The 22,338-nt window shown below is 48.1% G+C and overlaps 1 protein-coding gene and 1 long non-coding RNA gene across 2 annotated transcripts in view; one reads left to right on the top strand and one right to left on the bottom strand.

The window, feature by feature from the left end:
- Positions 1 to 9,781: 9,781 nt before the first annotated feature.
- LOC131277075 (uncharacterized) lies at positions 9,782 to 15,055 on the bottom strand. The gene is made up of 2 exons (XR_009184271.1): positions 14,746 to 15,055; positions 9,782 to 12,734 (listed from the first exon to the last, which is right to left on the bottom strand). It is a non-coding gene; the product is annotated as an uncharacterized lncRNA (long non-coding RNA).
- The window catches only part of LOC101447215 (ubiquitin-conjugating enzyme E2 E1), a 71,298-nt gene continuing 63,783 nt past the window's right edge, over positions 14,824 to 22,338 (top strand). Inside the window, exons 1-2 of the mRNA XM_058290820.1 lie at positions 14,824 to 14,975; positions 19,660 to 19,710. Coding sequence (XP_058146803.1) covers positions 14,824 to 14,975; positions 19,660 to 19,710 — 203 coding nt within the window. The remainder of the gene's footprint in view (positions 14,976 to 19,659; positions 19,711 to 22,338) is intronic.

Raw genomic sequence — 22,338 nt, 5'->3', positions numbered from 1 at the left:
TGAAAATCTCAGCTTTATCATTGGCAAATGGGGGTAATAAAAGCACCTACCACAGAGGGCAGTTGTGAAGATTAAATAATGCAAGTAGAGAGCTTAGGGCACGTAAGTGACCAGTGCCTGTCAGCTGGCATTAATAAGGCCATACAGTGTCCCAAAAGAATAATTTTTAGGAGCTTTAGAGAGGAGATTGGCTCTGTGAAATATTCATGGAACCATTTTTTTTCTTTTTATAACCATCTAGGCATGATAGAAAATAATTATAATTTTTCGATTTTGTGACCTAGTTACCTTTCCAAAGATGGCTGCGATTTTGGGGTTTGGTTTTTTTTTTTTCCTTTTTCCTGTTGAGTTGATATATACATACCTATATTTAAATCTATTTCAAAGATCTTACTGACCTTCAAATAAATATTTCCAGGGTTAAGATTATTCGAGTCACAAGATTAAACGTTTTTTATTTCTGATATCTGGTGCAGGGTGGAAAGGCAGGGGGAAAAAATGAGTGAGGCCAGTAGCCAAGGACTTTCAGAGAACGCACGTGGTTTTCACAGCTGTCTTCACTGCGCATGGGCAGAAATGGCTCTGACTGGGGGTTGGGGAGCTCAGACGCCGTGTGCCAGGTGTGATTTCACACCTTGGAGAAGACAGATGCTCATCCGAGAAGTTTAACACGGAGGACCCACTGAAGCCTGAGCTCCTTAACCGCAGTCTTTAAAAAAGAAATTGCACGGGCACCACGTTTGGGTTTGATTGACCAACTCCCTCTCTTGATACAAAAAATCCTGGGGCGGGGAAGGAAAGCATTTTGAACAGGAAGGGCAGAGCCCAGCTCTCCACGTGGTCTGTTTACGCGGTGTTAGGACCCAGTGGGGCTGTTTGGAAAGCTGGATTGAAACATTTTTATGAAGTGAGCCACAGGTCAAATGAGAAGGACCAGAATTGTGAAGAAGAAAATATAGAACATCCGGGCTGCCGCTTCATAGGTGTACCTGCCTCTAGGCAAAGTTGGTTTTTTAAAAAATTATTGTTGATGTGATTCTTTTTATTCTGTTGTCAGTCTCATTAAAGCACTTATTCCATGTGTCTGGTTGTGATTTTGCCTTACGCTGTAAATACCTATTCATTTTGTGGTTAATGACTAATAGAATAACATAAGTGAAAATCTGAAAAGTAGGAAAAAAACATCATCTCAATCTCCTAACCCAGCAACTGCTCTTTCTGTGTGAATACTTCCCTTTTGTTTGGAACTTGGCATGCTGTCTTCCATGGTCTCAGCAGTCAGACCGGGTGGGTTTCCATCCACCTCTCTCTCCCCAGTTCTTCCACCTGGGCCAAGTTGCTTAAAGACTCTGTGCCTCGATTTCCCCATCTGTACAACAGAGACAGTAATGATCTTCTTATTTCTCATGATGATTGTGAGGATTCACCGAAATGATTAATGGAAAGCTCTTGCACAGTGCTTGGCATTGCGGCTGCTCAATACATGGAAGTTATTGTTGGTGATACAACAATTATTTTTAATATTAATATTATTTTCTCCAGCAGTCTTTAATACAAACCTATAAAATTTGAGAGGCTGGTACTGATATGGTTTCTCACAGGAAGACTGAGGCTTGGAGAGATTAAATGACACTACAGAGTTGTGGTGATAAGTCCAGAGGTACTTTTTAAGACAAGAGAGGGAATGGCTCACCTTCCTGTTTCTCAGGAGCTGCCTTCTGAGTGACAACCAGTCATTACACACCTCTTGATGGGATGCAGTGGAAAAGACACAGCGTCACCTAGGAGCTGACTGTTCGGCCAAAAATGTCTCACTGGAATTGATTCACGCCTTTCTATGAATCCTCAAGTTCACAGGAACCTCGAGAGGAGCGAGAGGTCATCTGAAAGGGTACCTGGAGGAAAAACCATTAAGCCACTCCAGAGCGTGAGACGTTCTGTGATGCAAACTGGCCAGGTCTTCTCAACAAGTCAATGCCACAATTAGAAGAGCAGCAGGGGGGCAGGCAGATGTAGCTCAAGCAGTTGAGTGCCTGCTTTCCACATACGAGGTCCCAGGTTCCATCCCTGGTACCTCCTGAAAACAACAAGCAAATGAACCAACTCAGGGGAGCCAGTACAGCTCAGTAGCTGAGTGCTGGCTTCCCACGTACAAGGTCCCAGGTTCAATCCCCAGGTACTTTAAAAAAAAGAGAGAGAGAAGCAGGGAGAGCAGATGTGGCTCAGTGGTTTAAGCGCCTGCTTCCCATATACAAGGTCCTGGGTTCAATCTCTGGTACTTACTTTAAAAAAAAAAAAAAAGTGTCAGGGAGGGGGGCAGTTAGAGGATTGTTCTATATTAAAAGATATGGAACAAAGAGTGCATGGTTTTTAGTGGGATACTGATTTGAACCTAAAAGAAAATTAGTGGGTCATATATGGACAGAATAGTTAGACAATAGCAAGGAACTAGTGCTAGTTTTGTCAGATGTCATAATGGCATGTGGTTATTTATTTGGAGAATCATGCAGAGGAATTTAGAAGTAAATGATCTAGATTTCTGTAATTTACTTTAAAATCATTTAGCAGGGAAGCAGCTGTGGCTCAATCAGATGAGCTCCCGTCTCCCATATGGGAGGCCCTCAGTTTGCTTGTCCCGGGGCCTCCTTGTGAAGGCTGGCTCACCCGCATGCTGCAGAGAGCCGACTCAGCAAGGTGACGCAACGAAAAGAATGGAGACAAGCGAGAACACAGAGGAGCCCGCAGCGAATGGACACAGCGAACAGACAGCAAGCAAGCTGCAAGGGGGGAGGGGAAATAAAAAAAAAATAAGTAGAGACACAGAAGAGCATACAGCAAATGGGCACAGAACAGACAGCATGCAAAAAGCCACAAGGGGGGCATAAAAAAATTTTTTTTAATTAAAATAAATGATTTAGCAAACACATGTATATATCTCAAATATGACAAAATATGATCAATTCTTGAATCCAAGTGGTGGAGAGAGTCATGTGGGGTCCTAGTACTATCCTTTCTAATTTTATAAATGTTTGAAAATTTCATAATAAAACAATGAAAATTTCATAATAAAACAAAGAGAGAAAGAAAGGAAGGAAGGAAGGAAGCTTTCGAGAAATCAGAAGATTTATGTTAAACTTTTATGGTCAAGGCCTAACACAGCACTATGTCCAATTGTCCTTTCAAGAGTATTAACACATAGCACAGGTCTGCCTGCTCCATTTTTTGCAATCGGGAGTGTCGCGTACATTTATAAGGAGAGGACACAAAAGTCCTATATTTTAAAAACACCCTCTACTCCAAAGCGAAACCTCTCCAGCATTTCTAGGAAGGACCAAAGACAAAATTATAGAGTTTGGAAGCTTGTGCATTTAGAAGTGCAAAAAATAAATGGTAGAATGGTGTTAAAAATCATGGAGTTTTAAGCACAGTTTTTAAAAAATAAGAGAATGGTTAATGATTTGGGTAAATATTGTTCCATAAGCAAGAACAAAGTTAAGGAAAGTCTATAGAATTTATTTGCATTCCCAACGCTGGGCTGTGCTCTAAGGCACGAGTGTGCGAGAATTTGAGGAGACTAAATGTATTCACCCCCAAGTTCATAAAATCTTACTTTTACTTTCAAGCCAAGTTCAAGGAAAATCACAAGTTTTCATTTCATTCTCTAGCAGTTTCCAAAAATAACATCTTAAATATATACTTCTTAGCCCAATCTACCACCCCAAGGATTTATTTTAAGCTAAAACACAACAGGAACTAAATAAACTCTAAACATTGGAACATACATTTCAGTGTGAGGAAGGAACCTTTGAATCTACTTGCCTATAGCACTCAAGGTCAAGAAGTGACCAAGAATTATGGATCACTGGGTTTTTGACTATTTGAGGATTTCTGAATATAAACCTTCACTTTCTTATCGCCATAGAGAAGAAATCTCTTTTCAAGAAAAGCTGTATCCCTCAAGCCCTTAACAGATTAAAAACTTAGAACTCCAAGAAAAGACAAATATTCTTCCCAATTATCCGGTTCTAAATCTCCCTACTATATTGGATATAAGAACCTGGAATAGCTCATCGATGTTGCAGAAAATGATTTTTTCAAGCTCAGTGTGGCTAATTATAATTGTATTGCTTCCAGGAATCTTACAGGCTAGAAGGAGCATGTTAAGGAATCTAAAAATTTTCACCAACAATTTACATCTGCTCATCTTTTGATTGACAAATTTCCAGAACTTCCTTGTGTTTTAAACTTCTTTGAAAATCCCAGCTAGCCCACAGCCAGTTTTCTTTTCAATCTCTTGATTTAAGAGGGTGGACTAACTATCCATCTAAAGAGGAAGAGGTAAAGACAAATGAGTTTATATGGCTAAGAGACTTCAAAATGAGTCGGGAGGTCATCAGAGGGGTTGTGCTTAGGCACATCTCAGCAGGATCCCAGAGAAAGCCAAAGTAGACACAACCCCAGGGAGTGGTGCTCCTGAAGGCTATGGAGATACCCAGGTCCTACGGTCATGACAGATGGCTCTGGAGTTCAGGGCCTTGTCAGTGGGCCCTACTTTGGAATTTGTCCTCCTGAGTGTGATGGAGGTAGAGTCAGGTGTGACCTTTCTACACATGCCACTACTGTCACTTTTACTGAAACTGGGGTTGGTGCTGGGGTTGGCGTATGCTCAGGAGACTTGAATCTCTGGACTGTCCATGTGCCAGTTGGGCCCTGAGCTTCAGCAGAGTTGCAACTCCTACTCTCCAGTTCACTGGACTTACCCAGGTCAGCTAACAGGGAGGTGAAGACGGTCAACCACAACACCAGGGAACCGAGAGAGTCTACAGCTGCAAGCAGGAGAATTTCATCCATCAGCCATGTGGGATCTAAGGCCCCTCTTGATTTAGAGTTGGAGTGGACATCGTCATCCCAGCGTCCTCAGGAGAGAGGAATAAAATATGGATTAGAATGGACTTACTGGTATTCTACTATAGAATTATTGTGACTCTAGCAATGGAAGAAATTATATCATTGATGTGGAGACAGTGGCCGTGGGAGTTGTTGAGGGCAAGGAGAGGGAAGAAGAGGTGTGCTGTGGGGGCATTTTCAGGACTTGGAGTTATCCTGAATGATATTGCAGGAACAGATACAGAACATTATATATCCTGCCATAATCCACTGAATGGACTGGGAGAGAGTGTAAACTACAACATAAACTATAATCCATGCTGTGCAGCAGTGCTCCAAAATGTACTCATCAAATGCAATGAATGCACCACACTAATGAAAGAAGTTGTTGATGTGGGAGGAGTGGGGGGTGTGGGGAGTGGGGTATATGGGAACCTCATATTTTTTATTGTAACATTTTGTGTGATTTATGTATCTTTTAAAAAAAGATAACAAAATTAATTTTTAAAAAAAGACAAAGAGAATTAATTCCAAGTAATGGACACAAATCCTCTGAATGATCCTTCACCTGACAGTTGTCTGACAATTTAGTGGACGTGTCACATACTTGGGCCGTTCTGACTCACTCTTTTGGGAAGAACCATACCTGGGCAAAACCCAGACGTTTTCTGACCTACCTGTTGGAGCTTGCTCGTTCAGAGGTGCTCGCCGCTGTGGCTTCAGTCAGCAGCTGGTTACTCAGCTCCCAGCCTGAGCCTGGCCTTGAGCTGGAGCTAGACCAGGGCAGGGACCCTCCGCCTTCCCTTGCTAACCATTTTTTTTTTTTCCAGGTTTCTTTTTTTTTTTTTTTTTTAATTTTTTTTTTAAATATTACATTAAAAAAATTAGAGGTCCCATTCAACCCCACCGCCCCCACCCCCCACTCCCCCCACAGCAACACTCTCTCCCATCATCATGACACATCCATTGCACCTGGTAAGTACATCTCTGAGCATCACTGCACCCCATAGTCAATGGTCCACATCATAGCCCACACTCTCCCACGTTCCACCCAGTGGTCCCTGGGGGGATCTACAATGACCCCTAATTGACCGTGAAGCACCACCCAGGACAACTCCACGTCCCGAAAACGCCTCCACATCTCATCTCTTCCTCCCATTCCCCGCACCCAGCAGCCACCATGGCCACCCTTCCCACACCAATGCCACATTTTCTCTGTGGACATTGGATTGGTTGTGTCCATTGCACATCTATGTCAAGTGGGGGCTTGGATTCCACATGGATACTGGATGCAATCCTCCTGCTTTCAGTTGTAGGCACTCTAGGCTCCATGGTGTGGTGGTTGACCTTCTTCAACTCCATGTTAGCTGAGTGGGGTAAGTCCAATAAATCAGAGTGTAGGAGCTGAAGTCTGTTGAGGCTCTGGGCCCAGGCATCATATTGTCAGTCCAGAGATTCAAATCCCCCAAATATATCTCAAACCCCAGCACCAACTACAATTCCAGTAAAGTAGCATGCGATTCTTGTGAAAAGAGATCCCCTCTGAGTCCAGTTCCATCACGCAGAAACACCAGCTCCAAAGAAGGGCCATCTGCCATGGCAGTGAACCCCATCTGCCATGACCATAGAACTCATGGGTCTCTTTATCCCTCATAAGAACCAATACCTGGGGTTGTATCTACTTTATCTGTCTCTTAGACTCTGCTGAGTTGTGCATAAGGGCATTCCTTCTGACAACCTCCAGACTCTTTTTTAGAGACTCATAGCCTTATAAACTCATTTCTCCTTTCCATTTCCCCCTTACATTAGGCTAACCATTTTTTGACCCACAGGAAACGACACAAAATTGTATGTAAGTGAGGTTTGGCTGCCTACACTATACTTATTTGTTCATTCTGGAACAGCTAAAGAAAGCCTGAGGATGCTGAGCTGCGCCTTGAAAAAGGTTAGGCGCTAACTCAGAGGTACGGGCTAGACTCAGGGATGGTAACACGGGGCCCAGGACACGCCTGAGCGCTTTGTGGACATTTTCCACTTGACCTTCAAGAAACCTCAGGAAGTGAGTTTTACTATCCTCGTTTTTACAGAGGCAGAACAAAGAGTCAGCAGGTTGGAGAACTTTCCCAGGGGAGCGGGCGGAGCTCCGTGGTTGAGCATCTGCTTCCCATGTACAAGGTCCTGGGTTCAATACCCAGTACCTCCTAAAAAAAAATAAAAATAAAGGAACATTCCCAAGGCAGTATGAGGATGGAACTCAGGTCTATTCATGCTCTTAACAGCTCTAAGCCATACTCCTTCCCATGACGGGGGGAAAAGGGGAGAGGGACAGCTTGGGAAAAGGGAGAAAGGATACTTTTCTACCCTCTGCCCTTTACAGGTAGGGAAACCTCAGTTGCCATTTTCTTGCCTTCTACTTTACCAACATCCAAAAGGCTTCTGAAGGTGGCTGAAGTCAAGGAGGAAAAGGGACCTGGAAATGGCCACTTCTACCTTCCAGTCGTTGGGAGAATATCTGTCCCTGCCTCACTGTGAGAGCTGGGATTGCTTTCAATCCCGTGAATGTAATTCAGGAGTCAGGGGTGTGTGTGTTTGTGTGCGTGTGTGAGGAGTGAATGTGTGCCCAGCTCAATGCCCACGGCTCAGGGGCTGTCAAAGTCTACGACAAAGTCCAGCTTCATGGAAAGCAGTGCCGGGTGGCCCTGCAGAGGTCAGTCCCTGGGCGCCACTTGGTTTTGAGGTGTAGAGATATGGAGACCCCAACTCCCCATAGTCAACTTCAATCTTCCAAGGAGAAGGTCTCGGCTCTGCTGCTGGCTCGCTAGTTGCCTGACCTCAGGAAAGTTCTCTTCCGCAGCCGGGCTTCCACTTCTTCATCTGTCAGTAGAAAACGGGGCGCACCTGGTGACCTCCAGCACTCCTCCAGCTGGGAATTCCGCAGTTCTGCCGCCAAAGCTGGGCTCCCTGCCTATGGCGCCTCCGCCTGGGGTCACCCGAGCTCCTTCTGGGAAGACCACCTGCCCCAGCTGCCCCTTGTGGACCACCTGATGGTGCTCACATGCGAGCATGAAAGATGGAGCCTCGGAGGAGGTGGGGAAGGGAAAACGGCGCTCCTGACCACCCAGACCTTCAGCACGGAATAGTGAGTAATTAAAATAGGCATGGACAGTTAGGAATTAGGAGCTGCTGCCCTAATCCTAGACTCCTACAGCTGCGCCCTCCCTGCTTTCGGGGACTCCTTTCTCTCCTTTCTGACTTTTCTATAAAGTCCTATCAAACTAATCTTCCTGAAATACCCCTTAGACTAAAATGCCTCTAATATCTTTTCCTTGTGCCTTTTATGCCGTTATGAAATCCACACACCACCGAGCCCCTCTGCAAGCTCCTGCTACCTGCATTCCATCCTTCTACCCAACCACCTACTTCTCTGCATCCTTCAACCAAGTGCGTCTGTTTGTGATCTCCCCGGGCACTTTATGAGTTTTCCTGCATATATATATGAATATATACTTGTTCTTTAAAGATTTAGCGGTTGGATTTTTAAAATTTACTAAAGTAAATAAGAAGTGAAACAATACAGAAATATTTGATAAATTAGCAATGCCTCCCCCACCATTATTTCATTCTCTCTGGGGTAATTTTTTTTTAGTTCAAACTTGCAGGAAAGTTGCAAGAATAAACCAGAGAACATGCATATACCCTTTACCCAGATTGACCAATGTTTAAACATTCTGCTACCTTTGCTTTATCATTCTCTCTCCACATGCACACACACTGTTATTTATTTTTCTGGACTAGTTGAGAAGAGGTTGCAGATTTCCCCATATCTTTTTAAATGTCATTTCAATACCCAGGAATACCTTTCCAGCCACTCAAGTTCGATGTGTCCTTCCAGGCTCAATTACAGTCCTTTCTCCCTGGGCCCTCGATGGAGGCTAGAAAGTACCATTTAGATGTGTCTGTAGCTGCCACAAGACCCAGCACTGTGCTAAGTACACACACGGCAATTCATAAATACTTGTTGTTTAATCGATCTGAGGCTCAGACGTAAGTATTTTTTCTGCAAATACAAATCATCGCATATGATTAGCAAAACAAGGTGGCATCTTTGCTTTGGACTGCTTTTGAGGTTTGCAATTATTTAGGTAAATTTTGGGGGAAAGGAACTAACTTAATACATTCAAAATTGGATCCCTGACAATAGATTTCCCACACCATGGAGCTGTGGGGGATGGTGATATTTTGCAAAAATCTTTCACAATAGATAAGGGCATGGAATAAAAGTAATTTTTTCCCCCCAACTCTTTCATTCCTCAAAATTTCAGAAAGCTGAGAAAGTTTTCAGGAAAAAGGTTTCGGCGACTAGTAAACCAAACTGCTCAAATCACAGCCCAATATATTCCAATACAGTCTATCTTTATGGTGTCAGTAGATATAGAAGGTTGAAGGTTAGTTAAATGCTAAATTATAAATGGAGAATAATGCTTTCATACTAACCACTATCCATTTGTGGACATCAAACAAACCTTTTTGCCCTTGCCTGAAAAAGCGTTTGACTTTTATCAAGTCTTGGTACATTTTGAAAATCATATGGTTGTTCAATGCCTCCATGTGGCAGAAAAAAATAATTTAGCTCAGGCCTAGCTTCCTGTGATAGTGACACTCAGGACCAGTAAAATCTGACAATGCTGAGGATCCTCAAAGAGATCAGTGTTGTTGTTATTGTTTTTAAAAAGGCTCATGGAAAAATGGCCCAAATCAAAGACAAAGCCCCAGTTCCCATCAGGCCTCATGGAGCTGACCCTTCTCTCCAGACCTTCCTTATCTTTCCGTATGAGGAACGGATTTTCCAGCCAAAGGAGTATTATAAAATGAAACAAATGACTGAAACCTGCAGTGAGTTCATCTTTACAGATAGGTTTTATAGAAATTCTTTTTAAATTCCAAACACAAAAGTTTTTTTTGACAGAAAAAGGAAATTCTTTCCACCCCGCCATAAGGTAGGTTAAATACAACAACAACAACAACATATTGACAAATGTGAATTGTCTTGACAATCGTTGGATGTTAAATTGGCCAAAAGAATGGTTGCCTTTATGAAATACTGAAGCAGAGTATAAGCAACAGACCGAAAAACAGGAGTGTTCAAAAGTGAGATTGGACCTTGAAAATGTCATGCTTGGTGAAATAAGCCAGACACAAAAGGACGAATCTTATAGGAAATAAATAAGTAATTAAATGATCTCACTTATAGGAAATAGCTAGAATATGCAGACTGATAGACAAAGTAGGTTACAGGGTACCAGGGCTGGGGCCACAGATGGGGAATGGAGAATTAATGCTTAATGGGAATAGAGTTTCTGTTTGGGGTGATGGAGATATTTTGGCAATGAAAGGTGGTGCTGGTAATACAACATTGTGTCATTATCACCAACTGTATACTTGGCAGTGATCAAAATGGAAACCGTTGCATATACGTTATCATAGTGAAAATGAAAAACAACAAAACAACAACAAAAGTTATATTGGGTCTCTTTCTTTTGAGTCGACTGTCGCCGTGTCCTCCCAAAGATGGACCTCCTTATTGTTTCCCCTCCCAAGGCTCAGCTTCGGTCTGTAAGCACCTTAATCCTCAAGCGCTTCTCCTTAAAAGTACGGGATACTCCAAAGATGACCTGGAGAGGAGAGCTGCAGCGTTCTGAGAAGCAGAAGAGGTCCTGGTGGAAACTGGAGGCCGCTTTCTCAAAGCCCATGGGACATTACAGGGCTGCGCCCCGTGAGCGTCTGTGTTTGATGCAAGTCTTAAACGTAAACTGAGCAGTCCCATCAAAGTCCAGTGTACTCGTAAGCATTTGCTTGCGCATGCTTGGACCACTTCGGAAGTATACGCTGAAAACTGCTTTCTGCGGAGGGGAATTGGGAGGGACTGGGGAAAGTTGCATACCCTTCGGTATCTTTTGTATAACCCAGCACAAAAATGTACTGCATATTCAAAATATATCCATAGATGTAAAATAAATAATGAGGATTTATTATGTGCTGTTGGGGAGGGGGCACAGGTAGCTTTAATAAGGTCATTACTTGTTTCAAGTAGGTGTTATAAATTCAGTTAATTCTCTTAGCTGCCTCCATCATTCCCCTTTCCCCAGTATATCTTGATCGTTAATATAATCCTGAAATTATTATCGGAGTTCTTTCCTATTAAAAATATTTTCCTCCAATGTAATTGAATCTCCCCCACCCCCCAATCTTGCCATAACTGACAAAAATCATCTGCGATCAGCATAGGCCCCTTTTGGTAATAAAATCCTAGGATTTCTTGACTCTTTTCCTAGGAGGGCTTCTTAACTATTAGTCATTAATTCTAAGTCATAAAGACCCCCATATCCTAACAATATTCCTGAGAAGTAGGAACCAGGGAAGAAGCATTAATAATTTGCTTTGTGTAACCATTAATAAGCCACCTTCACTGAAGATAAATATTTGATCCTTTCAACAATTCTGTTACGCAGTATAGCGCCATTTTTCTTGTCCTTTATAGATGAAGAAACTGAGGTTCAGGGAAGTCAATTCAGTTCATTAGGCCTTATAGTTAATAAGTAGAAGAACTGGAAGGTTGCAAATGAATTGCCTTTTCGGACTGAGACAATTGCAGATTTTAAAAATCTGATCTGAAGATTAGACTTTTGAGAGAAGTGGGTTCTCTTCTAAACATTTTGAGGGTTTTTATTCCCTCTCAGTAGGTCAGTCCCAAATCGTAAAGCACTAACCAGGGCTAGTGTGTACTAGAGATAAGCAGTAACTGTACACAAGAGAGGGCTGGTGTCCTTTGAGACACATGGCAGAGAGAACACTTTCCCATTTAGGAGGAGCCTTTAGATGACATGCTTTATTTCCTCAGGGACCAGTCCATCCCAGGTATCAACAAGGAAACACAAAATAACATGTTTTTTTTTTTTTTACGACTAGCAATCGCGTATACAGTTTATACAAATCAAGATTAAAGGAAAAAATCCACCCACTATCCGGGTCACTTCAGCAAATCAAACTTTCAATTTTCCTGTGATCTCTTCCAGTTCTTGTTTTTATCATACCTCCATGATTTTTTTTTTTTACTGGTGGGAATCACAGCCTAGACTTGTATTTTAAAATATCAGACATCCAAATTTTCATAAGAGTACATCAATGTTTTAATAACTGTGTTTATACTATTTTCCTCACCCAAACTGAGTTTATTTCCTCTCTCTGCTGATGGTTTTCTCTTGTCTTCTCGTTTTCACTAGAAGTGCAAAAAGTATACAATTGGTTTTCAAGGAGATTTTTTGGGTTTGTTTTCAAATATAATATCACAGGGCAAGAATGTCATGACTGCTGTTTGCTCTACCAGCACTCCTGAAACCCAACTCTGCGAAAGGCTGTCTCTGGAAGTGAAGGGATAACTTCTCTGGCGGTGGGAGGCTGAAGTGACCTACAAGGTCCCTTGCAGTTTCAGGACTTCTGTATTCTACGACAATTCCTGGTAGATACAGGTTTCCTGGTAAGGATTGAGCAAGAAGCCCGTACAATTGCTTTATGAGTCTTGATAAAGTTGGGAGTTTCAAGTTGAAGGCGAGAAGAAGTGAATTAGCTAGGACACAGGGAGAATGCTTGTTTTCCAGGTTCCTGGATATGCCATGGGCTTTATGTGCAGTTGTGGTGTCCCGTGGTGACAGATGCCACTGTTGCCATGGAAAATGATGGCAATTTGAAATGAGTGGCCCCCAGAAATCCCACTGGGCTGCCCGCTTAATGTCCAAGACGGTGCCTGGCACTGTTATTTGGATGGAACACATCTCTGCAGTACCCTTCACCTGAAATGACATGTGAGAAACTAAGTAGTAACTTGCTAGCTTTAACATTTTAAAATTAATCTCAGGAAAAACACAAATTAAGGACCTATTCAGAAAAATTACTGGCGGGTTATTCTAAAAATATTATTATTACTTGAACAACATTTAAATTGTAGCCCAGGAAAGTACAGGGGTCCCCGGAACTTTCAGCCCAAGTACCCCAAATCAAACTTTGTATCTGATGGAAACTGACGCCAAAAATTAAAAATCCAGTCTAAGTAGGTGGCTCACTCCCCATGATTTCTCGCATTTGCCAACCTGTGACTCTTCGGTTTCACCTGCCATGAAATATCCCTTGTACCGCTTCTTAACAACCACATCACTTTCTACAAAAATAAAAAATAAAAGAACTGGAAGAAGCTAAATTTTAAAATATCCTGAGAACACTCCCAGTTGGGGGTCTTCTCGGCAGCTGGCCTAAAAACTGACCCCTCTGCTTCTAGCAGGTTAATTGCCCTCGAGAGGGAGAAGAAGCAAGTGGCAGCCCCAAGAAAACTCCCCTGTGCTGGGATTTCCTGATCACTTTTTAGGAGCAGGGGTGGCGGCATTCTCCAGCCCACAGTCCTGACCCCCCACCCCCATCACCCTCTTTTTGACCGATTGGCCCAAGCCCTCCCTGGGAGGGGGGGGGGTGGTAAAAAAAAACTTCCTCTCGAGTGCCCCACCCCCCGCCTTCGGCTGCAGAGGCCCCCCCCCCCCCCGCCCCGGGACCGGCTTGCCCCCCCAGCTCCGGCTCCCCCTCGGCGCCCGGGAGCCCCCTCGGCGCCCCGCGCCCCTCGCCCAGGTGGCCGGCGGCGGGGGCGGCGTGGGGACGCGCGCGGGGGGCGGGGGGCGGCCGGGGCCCCCCCCGGGGCGCGCGGGGGGGAGGGGCGCGGGGTGGGTGGGCCCGGCGCGGGCGGGGGCGGCGCGGGGGCGGCGGGGGCCGGGCGAGCGTGTGCGGCGGGGAAGCCATTGCCTGCGAAGAGTTGCTGCTGCTGCACTTCCGCCTCGCTGCCGGCGGCCACCGCCACGAGTGGCCAGGCCCCGCCGCAGCCGCAGCACCAGCCGCCGCGGCGGCCCCGCGCGCAGACACAAAGAGAGGGTACGGGGCGCCCCCCGCCGCCCCCCCGCCCCGCGCCGCGGGGCCCGGGGGGCGCGGGCGAGGAGGGGGGGGCGCGGGCGCCCCGGGGGGGCCGGCCGCGGGATCCCGGGCCGCGTGGGGGTGCGGGGGGCCGCCCGCGTCCGGGCCCAGGAGGGGGGGGCATGGGGGATCGAACTGTCAGCGCTGCCCCGGGAGCCCCCCACTGGCCGCCGCGGGGCCCGGGGGCGGGGGAGGGGAGTTGGGGGGAGCCCCGTTGCCCCCTGGGGGGGGGGCGGTTCGCCCCTGCGGGGCGGGCGGGCTCATTGTTATTTCTTCGGCGGCGGAGGCCGAGCCCCCCCCCCACCTCCCCGGGGGTGGTGATCGGGCGTGGGCTCGGGACCCCCGGCCTGGCCGCGAGAAGGGCCTGCGGGGAGGGGCGTCGGCGTGGGGGGGGGACGCAGCCCGGGCGCCCCGGGGCCACCCCCCCCTCCCCGGCCGCTCCCCTCCCCCCGCCTCGGCTTCCCTCCCCGACTCCCCCGCCCGCCCCTCCTCGCTTCCCGACCTCGCCAAACTCCGCTCCCAGCCCCAGCGCCTCGCCCGGCCCCCACCCCCCCGGGGCCCCCCCGGGGACCGCCCCCTCCCGGCCCTCGCCCTGCCCGCCCCAGCCCCCCCCCCTCCCTGCCTCCCCGAGGGGAGCCCCGGGGGTGGGGGGGGGGACGAGGGGAGGGGCTGCTGGCTTTCCTGCAGCTCCTCCCCCCCCTTCCCCCGCCGGGGCCACAACATCCCCCCCCTCTCCCCCGGCCGCGGTGCGGGAACCCCCCTCGGGGCCTGGAGACTTCGCGGGGCGAGTGGGGGGCGGGCGCGGGGCGCCCCCCCGCCGCCCGGGCCCCTGCTGACAGCGCCTTTATTTACCTCGCCTGCGCCGTGTGTGCCGTTGTGTCTCCCTCCCGCTGCAGGGGCAGTTCGCGGGGTGGGGCGGGGGGGTTCGCTATGTCGGATGACGATTCGAGGGCCAGCACCAGCTCCTCCTCATCTTCGTCCTCTACCCAGCCACCCGAGAAGGAAGCCAGCACCCCCAAGAAGAAGGAGAGTCGAGTCAGCATGAGCAAGAACTCCAAACTCCTCTCCACCAGCGCCAAGAGGTAGGTGCCCCGGCCCCCCCGCGGCCGCGCCCGGCCTGCGTCCCCGCCGCGCTGGCCCAGCGTCGCCTCAAGGGGTGTCTGTGTGTTCCCCCACGCGCGGACAAGGGCCTCGGACGCCCCCGTTCTTTTCTCTGTGCCTTCTTCTGTTTTCCTTCCCATCACTGGCCATCTGCAGCTGCGGTGGCTCGCCTCCCCCATTTCTTCCCGGAGTTTGCAACAATCCTCCTGACTTTTTAATAACGACCCCCACGCCTGATTTCAAATGACTGGTCCTACTAATCACGCGTCCTTGACCCCTCCCCACGGCTGTCCTTCCTCTTCGTGATTACTAATACCTGCTGGGACAACTCCACCGCGCTTACTTCCTCCTCACCTGTTGCATATGTGATCTTTTGTTGAATAAGAGTTTTCTTCACAAATTGCATAAGGAATAAATAACTCATATCAGGAGGGCAGGAAATTTAGGAGGTGGAGAGAGACGTTTTTCTGCTGGAATTTCAAGAGACTTCTGATTTGGAGCGCTGAGGCAAATGAATGAATGCCTGATTGTGAGATAGTTATTGTAGGTTATTTTTTGCCCTTCTCTTTAAGAACATAAACTAACCAAATTTCAGGGAGACTCAAATTTTTCTCATACTGTTTGCTCTTCTCTTACACTGTTAACTTTTTTTTTTCCAAGTTGAATTCAAGTAGTGATTCTCCTTTTTCTTTTCCTGCAGCTAGCTACTTTTTACCTGTCACCCCTCAGTACTGTCTTCTGAGCCCCAGGATCCTTAAAACCATCCAGTTGCCCCGGATCCCCTTTGCTAAGTTCTTCTGTTCTCAGGTAGAGAGTAATTAAAATATAAAGCAGTAAACCAGGAAGATTGTAAGGAATCCATCAGAGGGCTAGGTAGGGCAACCTTTCTTAAAGGAATTGAAAATAAAAAGGCACAGGAGGCTTTTAGATCTCTAGTCTAACCAGACCTTGGAGAGTTGGTTCTGTCGTTCTGCCGGACTTGAAATTTGAAAAGTTGGGCAAGTTCTTTGCACGATGATGACGGGCTGAGGAAAGACACGCTTGTTTTCAGTGGCGGGGATGGCTTGAGTTAAGCGGTAAGATGCCTCTGCAGGATTGTTCCCATTTGCAGAGGATGGCTTTGATGGCATCTCAGCCTCCCAGGGGTCTTGGTGGGCCTTTGCTGATGGGCCCTGCGTGGGTTCTCCCAGAGCGCCAGCGTCTGCCGTGCCCACTTTGGTTGGCGCTTTCTTTAACCCTGGGCAGCCTCCAGGGATGGCCTGGCCTGCCTGGGGCAAGTTATTGGCTTTAGGTCACTAGGTATTTTCATATGTTGCTGGATATCTGTGTCCATGCATATATTTGGGATAGAGGCACAGGGAACCCAATGTAAAATGGCCTTCTTTGTTGTCAGTGAATCAGAGAGGGGGATTTTTTTCACTGGGCACAATTGGTCCATTTATACTAAGGAAGCTAAAAACTTACTTGGAAATGGCTGGGAAGAGATGGTAAGGGTAGAAAATGAAAGGTGGGAAGCTACAAATAGTAGTTCTACACGCAAAGTTAGCACCAGTGTTTTGTTCTTGCAGTGAATTTAGCTTGCTGAACACCTTGCTGAAAGAGTGGCTATTAGTGTTAAAACAGAACTAAGGTTAGTAGTAAATGTTAAAAAAAAATGGAGAGGGACAGTGTATGGAGAAAAGAGCTAAGGGGGAAATTGATGTTAGTGGGACCCTGTAGAGACTGTGCAGTGAATATATTGGTTTGGAAGGTAGGTGCTGCTCGGAGACTTGGAAGGGCCATGTATGCCAAGAGATAGAGTGAAAAGGAAATCTGAATTGGCAGACAGGAGATTATTAACTGCACATTGGAAAGTGGTTTCTATGTCTTGGGTAGAGGCAAGCCTGCATTGAGTGTGGTCTGGTTGAGAAGTACCAATTTGAGAAGCATAAGAATGAATTACTCTTGCAGATCTTTTGCCAATACTCTGGAAATTATGCAAATATTTGTTTTAGAGATGAAGTGGATAACGCTGCCTGGTATTAATACTTCTTAGGCATTAAAGAAGAAACTACCTTCTTAGTGAATTATGATAGGATTGGCAAGAAGTGAAGTCATATGCACTTGTATGTGTGTTGTAATCAGGAGGAATTTTTTGCCTGTGTGTTTAAGTCTTAACATACAGTTACGATGCAGGTAGAGAATCAGGAAACCAAGTTTCCAAACTTTGAGTCCAGCATGTAATAATAGGTCAAAGAGCAGAATGCCTTGAACCGAAATGCTTCTTGGTTGCAGTAGAATTTAGCAGGACACATAAATAGATCACAGAGATGCTGAACAAACTCTTAAGTTGACCGGATTTGTAGGGGACAGAAAATGACCTCAAATAGAAAGGTTTAAGGAACTTCCCCAATCTCCACCCTTGATGTCTCTGATGTATGGGGGAAAAAACCAATCAGTGCTTTTTAAAAACCTCTGTCCCCAGAGCTAGCCATTCTTTCTACCCTTCTAAAAACCTTTGGGCAGAGAAGCACATCCATTGTGATTCAGATTGTCTCCTGTGTGTGTGTGTTAGGTTTGTTGTTTTTTTTTTACTATAGTGCTGCCTCCGGGAGATTTTAGGTTGTAACACAGCTCGTAGGGCTTTATATGTTAGGAGGAAAGGTTATAAAAATGGAAGGCACTGTTTAGAAGTGGAAGAAGCTTAAAGGCCCCAAACTTTGTCGTGTGACTTGATGCTCCAAGCGCCTAGGTGAGCCCGAGACAAAGGCGAGGGCTGGGCGTAAAGTGCCTGGTGGCTTCGGCCTGCGAGCGGGGGATGGGGCTCTTTGTGAAGTCGCGGGCTGGTACCGAGGGGGGGGCGCAGAGGTGCCGGTGCTGGGTGCAGAGCAGGATGGAGAGGGACCCGCGGGAGAGCGAAGCGGAGACACCCAAGGGGCAGCGAGAGGACGCTGGGGGACAGGCAGGTCCGGAAAGGTGGGGAGAGCCCGACGGGGGCCGGGTGCACCTGTGCGGCCCCCGGGCCAGGGGAGCCGGGGTGCCCTGCAAGAGGGGACAGCCTTCACCAGGGCGGATGGTGGGATGGTGGCCAGGTGCGAGGGGGCGGCCCGGGGCTGGGGGTGGGCCGGGGGCCGTCTTCAGCAGGGCGGGGGTGCCAGGGCTGGCCTGGGGGCCTGGGGGCCGGGAGCCGGGTGTCAGGGGCTAGGGTGGGGGGCGGCCTTCAGCTGGGCGGGGTGCCGGGGCTGGCCTGGGGGCTGGGGGTGCCAGGGGGCCTGGGGGCCAGGGGGCCGGTGTCAGGGGCTAGGGTGGGGGGCAGCCTTCAGCGGGGTGGCCGGGGGCTGGGGTGTGGCCGGGGGCCGTCTTCAGCAGGGCAGGGTGCCAGGGCTGGCCTGGGGGCCTGGGGGCCGGAGCCCGGTGTCAGGGGCTAGGGTGGGGGTGGCCTTCAGCTGGGCGAGGTGCTGGGGGCTGGCCTGGGGGCCAGGGGGGGGCTGGGGGGGCCAGGGGCGGACCTGGGGGCTGGGAGCCGGGGGGCCGGGGTCGGCGGCCTTCAGCTGGGCGGGGTTGCCGGGGCTGGCCTGGGGGCCGGGGGGGCCGGGGGGGCCTGGGGGGCCAGGGGGGGGCCGGGGGGCCGGTGTCAGGGGCTAGGCTGGGGGGGGCCTTCAGCTGGGCGGGGTGCCAGGGCTGGCCTGGGGGCCAGGGCGGACCTGGGGGCTGGGGGGCTGGGGAGCCGGCGGCTGGGGGGGCTGGGGGGCCGGGGGGCCGGGGGCCGGGGTCGGGGGCCGGGGGTCGGCGGCCTTCAGCTGGGCGGGGGTGCCAGGGCTGGCCTGGGGGCCAGGGCGGACCTGGGGGCTGGGGGGCTGGGGGGCCGGGGGGCCGGGGGCCGGGGTCGGGGGCCGGGGTCGGCGGCCTTCAGCTGGGCGGGGTGTCAGGGCTGGCCGGGGGGTGGAGGGCCGGGGTCCGGCCTTCCAGGCGGCGCGCCGTCGGGGGCTGGAGGGCCCTTGGGCGCCGCCGGGGGCGAGCTGGGGGCCCGCCGAGCGCCCACCCCGCGCGCCCCCCCCCAACCCTGGCCCGCCGCCTGACCCGCCGCCTGACCCGGGCGACCCGGCGCGCGTGGCCCGAGCCGTCGGGCGCGCGCGGGGCGGGGGCGCGGCCCCCGGGGCGCGCGCGCTGCGGCCTGGGCCGCCCGGCCCCCGCGCGGCGGGTCTGTGAGGGCCCGAGGGGCCCGCGCGGGGAGCGGCCATGTTGGCTCCGTCGCCCAGGGCCTGCGGCGGCCGTGGGGGGGGACACGCCCCCGGGACCCTCGGCTCGGGGGCGCCCCGCCTGGGGCGGGGGGACACGTGAGGGCACCTCGGGGGCGGCCGCCGAGCCGCGCGGGGGCGGGAGGCCTTCCCGCCGGCCCGGGGGCAGGAAGCGTGTGCCCCGGGCCCGTCTCACGCAGCCTCAGGAAACTGGCGAGAAACTTTGGAAGGCTCCCTGGAATGCCGAGCACGCGCCCCGGGCCTCCCTGGTGGGGGGAGGGGAGATTCGAACCCGGGCGTCGGCGTGGACGAGAGACCACCGCCGGCCCGGGGAGGGGCTTTGCCCCGTCCCTCGGTGGAGCCCCACTTGGGGCAGGGGGCTGCGTTTTGGGGACACCGCTAAAGCCTTAATGCCTCTTCTGTGTCTCTCTCCCTCCCCTGGCTCCAGGATTCAGAAGGAACTGGCGGACATCACTTTAGACCCTCCACCCAACTGCAGGTGAGCCTTCTCGCAATTCAGTTTTTTTTCCTTTTTGTAAAGATTCTTCTAACCTCTATATTTCATGGGCTTTTTCTATGTGGTGTCAAGTTTTGCTTTGACCCTTTTGGGCAATGCTTGTTTTGAGGCTCACCTAACAGCCGAAATTTATTAACCCAAGTATAAGGTTTTGACATCTCTTAACAAGCTCAGTGCTTTGTTGAAAGTAAAGTAATGGGTTTATTTGTGTGGACAGGTTTACATGGACAACACAATTGTAAATAAATTTAAAGGTGTATCCTTGCCTGGTCGTGGGTCTTTGACGTGTCATTGAGGATGATGGGAACCCCTTTAGCTGTTCAGGAACATTTTGGTTTAGAAAACGGCTTTGCTATGTTAAATCTCTTACTCCATCTCTGCTAAGCTAATCGAGCATACAGTTTTAACACTGGGTCCTTAAGCTTATTCCAATGTGAATACATTTATGTTGGATTTTTTGGCAAACCAGTTTAGGAAATAATTTTTGGCCTCGATAAAAAGGTTTGTTTTACATTATTCTGTAGAGTTAAACTCTTCCCCTGGCATGTTTTTCCTCCTTATTGCCCTTTACCCAGACTGTATGCCTGTGTGTTTCAGTTTCAATTGGAGGCTAGCTTTCAAAAGGTTTGTTGATCACTTCATTTAACTTAGAAAGGCCATTTTCCTACTGCTGAGCCAAGACAGGAGACTTTTAATGACTTTACTAAATCAATGAAATGAGAAAGGAGGCATTTATTTAAGGGAGATTAATTGTTCAGTTCTCTAAGTCCCATAGTTTAATACTTACAACATTTAATCTAGTTTGTTGTTTTTAAGAGGTACTGGGCATTGAACCCAGGAGCTCATACATGCAAAGCAGACACTCAACCATTGAGCTACACCTGCTCGCAGACTTAGTTCTTTTAAACAATTGACATTGGAATGGGAGGTAAGACCTGAAATGTTTTTCAGACTCACAGGTAGGTAGGAGTAGAAGTAGTTACGGGAAAGAAAATATTCAGTGGCCATTTGCAGAATTTAAGATGAGCATATGGAAATAGGTTGAAAAGCAAAATGAAATATTTCGCTCATGCTGAACTTTCCAAACTATGATTCATGGATAAAATGCAGACTTTACAATTATCATTTCTGTTACGTAAGTTTTTAAAGTTGTTGATCAGATGTGGGATGTTTTTTGGTAAAATCTTGTCCTGTCTTAACAAGGAAAGTCATTTTGAGTTTGACGTGCTCTTGAACTATATAGTGTGTAACTGAACCACTTAATGATTCTGTTGGATTGATTATTCTTAATCATTTGTCCTAACCATGGTTAATAAGAATCGTTTCAGACGGTTGAGAACGTGGAGAATTCGGAAAGATTAGGCTTAGGGCTGTGCTGTTTTCCTTTTTTATTTGAGTGGGCCTGTTGAGAGGGGGGCCTGGTAACCTAGCGCTTCCTTTGGTAGGTTGCGCTGAACCCAGGAACATTCCCCACGGTAGATGTGTGCTGTGTAGTTATTGCTACTGTTTGGTGTGGTGTCTCTTGTGAGTTCAAATTATAAAGTTTTGAAAGCACAGTTTCAAAACTAACACCATTGATTAAAGTGTTTATTGGCTTACTTGTGAATGAGTGCAATCAAATTTAAAATCGTCAGCAATTTTGAAAATTTTCATGGGATTGTTCACTTTAAAAGTAGGTTGTGGGATCTCAATTTTATGCAAGATTTATCTGTAAACCCATGACTTATTTAATTAAAAAAAAAATTGTAAAAAGGTTGACGACTTATAGAGCTTTGTTCACGTGTTAGAGACTTGGGTGGCTGAGGCCGGGGAGAACTTTTTATCTTTGGAAAACCTTCCTTAGTTACCCTTCAAGGTGGAAGCCTTGGACATTCATTCCCTGTGGTCAGGGAAGTACCAAACTTGATGGCTGTTGAGGGGAGAGGGAGGCGAAGAAACCTTAGTATATGGGAACAGTTTGAGGAAAATCTCTTGACTTAAACAAAACACCAGGCATCTTTATTTTGCAAGAGAAGGTATATATTACGTTGTCTTTAAAAAAATAGAAGACTGCTTTATTTTCTGAAGACATTTTCCATGGGGACCATTTATGGAATGTGGATTATAGTTTCTTTTTTTGGTTGACTTATTGTGTTATACGGTAGCCCCCGATATTCAGCTTACTCAAATTTACATTTTGGGTCGGTATCTTATGGGACTGAGTTATTCAGTATTTTTATGAACTTTATTGCCAGAGGTGAAAATCGGTCATTTAGTTTGGGGATACTTTTTGACATTAGCTGCTCTGTAAAAATGTGTGAATTAAATGCACGCTTGTTCGTATTTTTAAAAGATTTTTCTGTGTTACCCTCAGCAGCTTCATAGCTTGGTTCTTTTTGGAATTGTAATTATCAATTATCAAAAATATTTTGAGTGAGTTAGTTTTCAATTAATGTGTCTTATTTCGTAACCCTTTTTTTGTAAGACTTCCTGTCTTTAATCAATATTCAATGTGTGTTTTTAAAATTTAAGCACATTACGTTATTAAAATATAGCACCTGGCAAGTAGTAACCTCTTAGTAAATGGTTGATTATTGCAAATAAATTGGAGAATTGCTTCAGTTGAAAATG

The sequence above is a fragment of the Dasypus novemcinctus genome, chromosome 31 (assembly GCF_030445035.2).
Source record: "Dasypus novemcinctus isolate mDasNov1 chromosome 31, mDasNov1.1.hap2, whole genome shotgun sequence".
NCBI lineage: Eukaryota > Metazoa > Chordata > Mammalia > Cingulata > Dasypodidae > Dasypus > Dasypus novemcinctus.
This window is presented reverse-complemented; position numbering and strand designations above follow the sequence as displayed.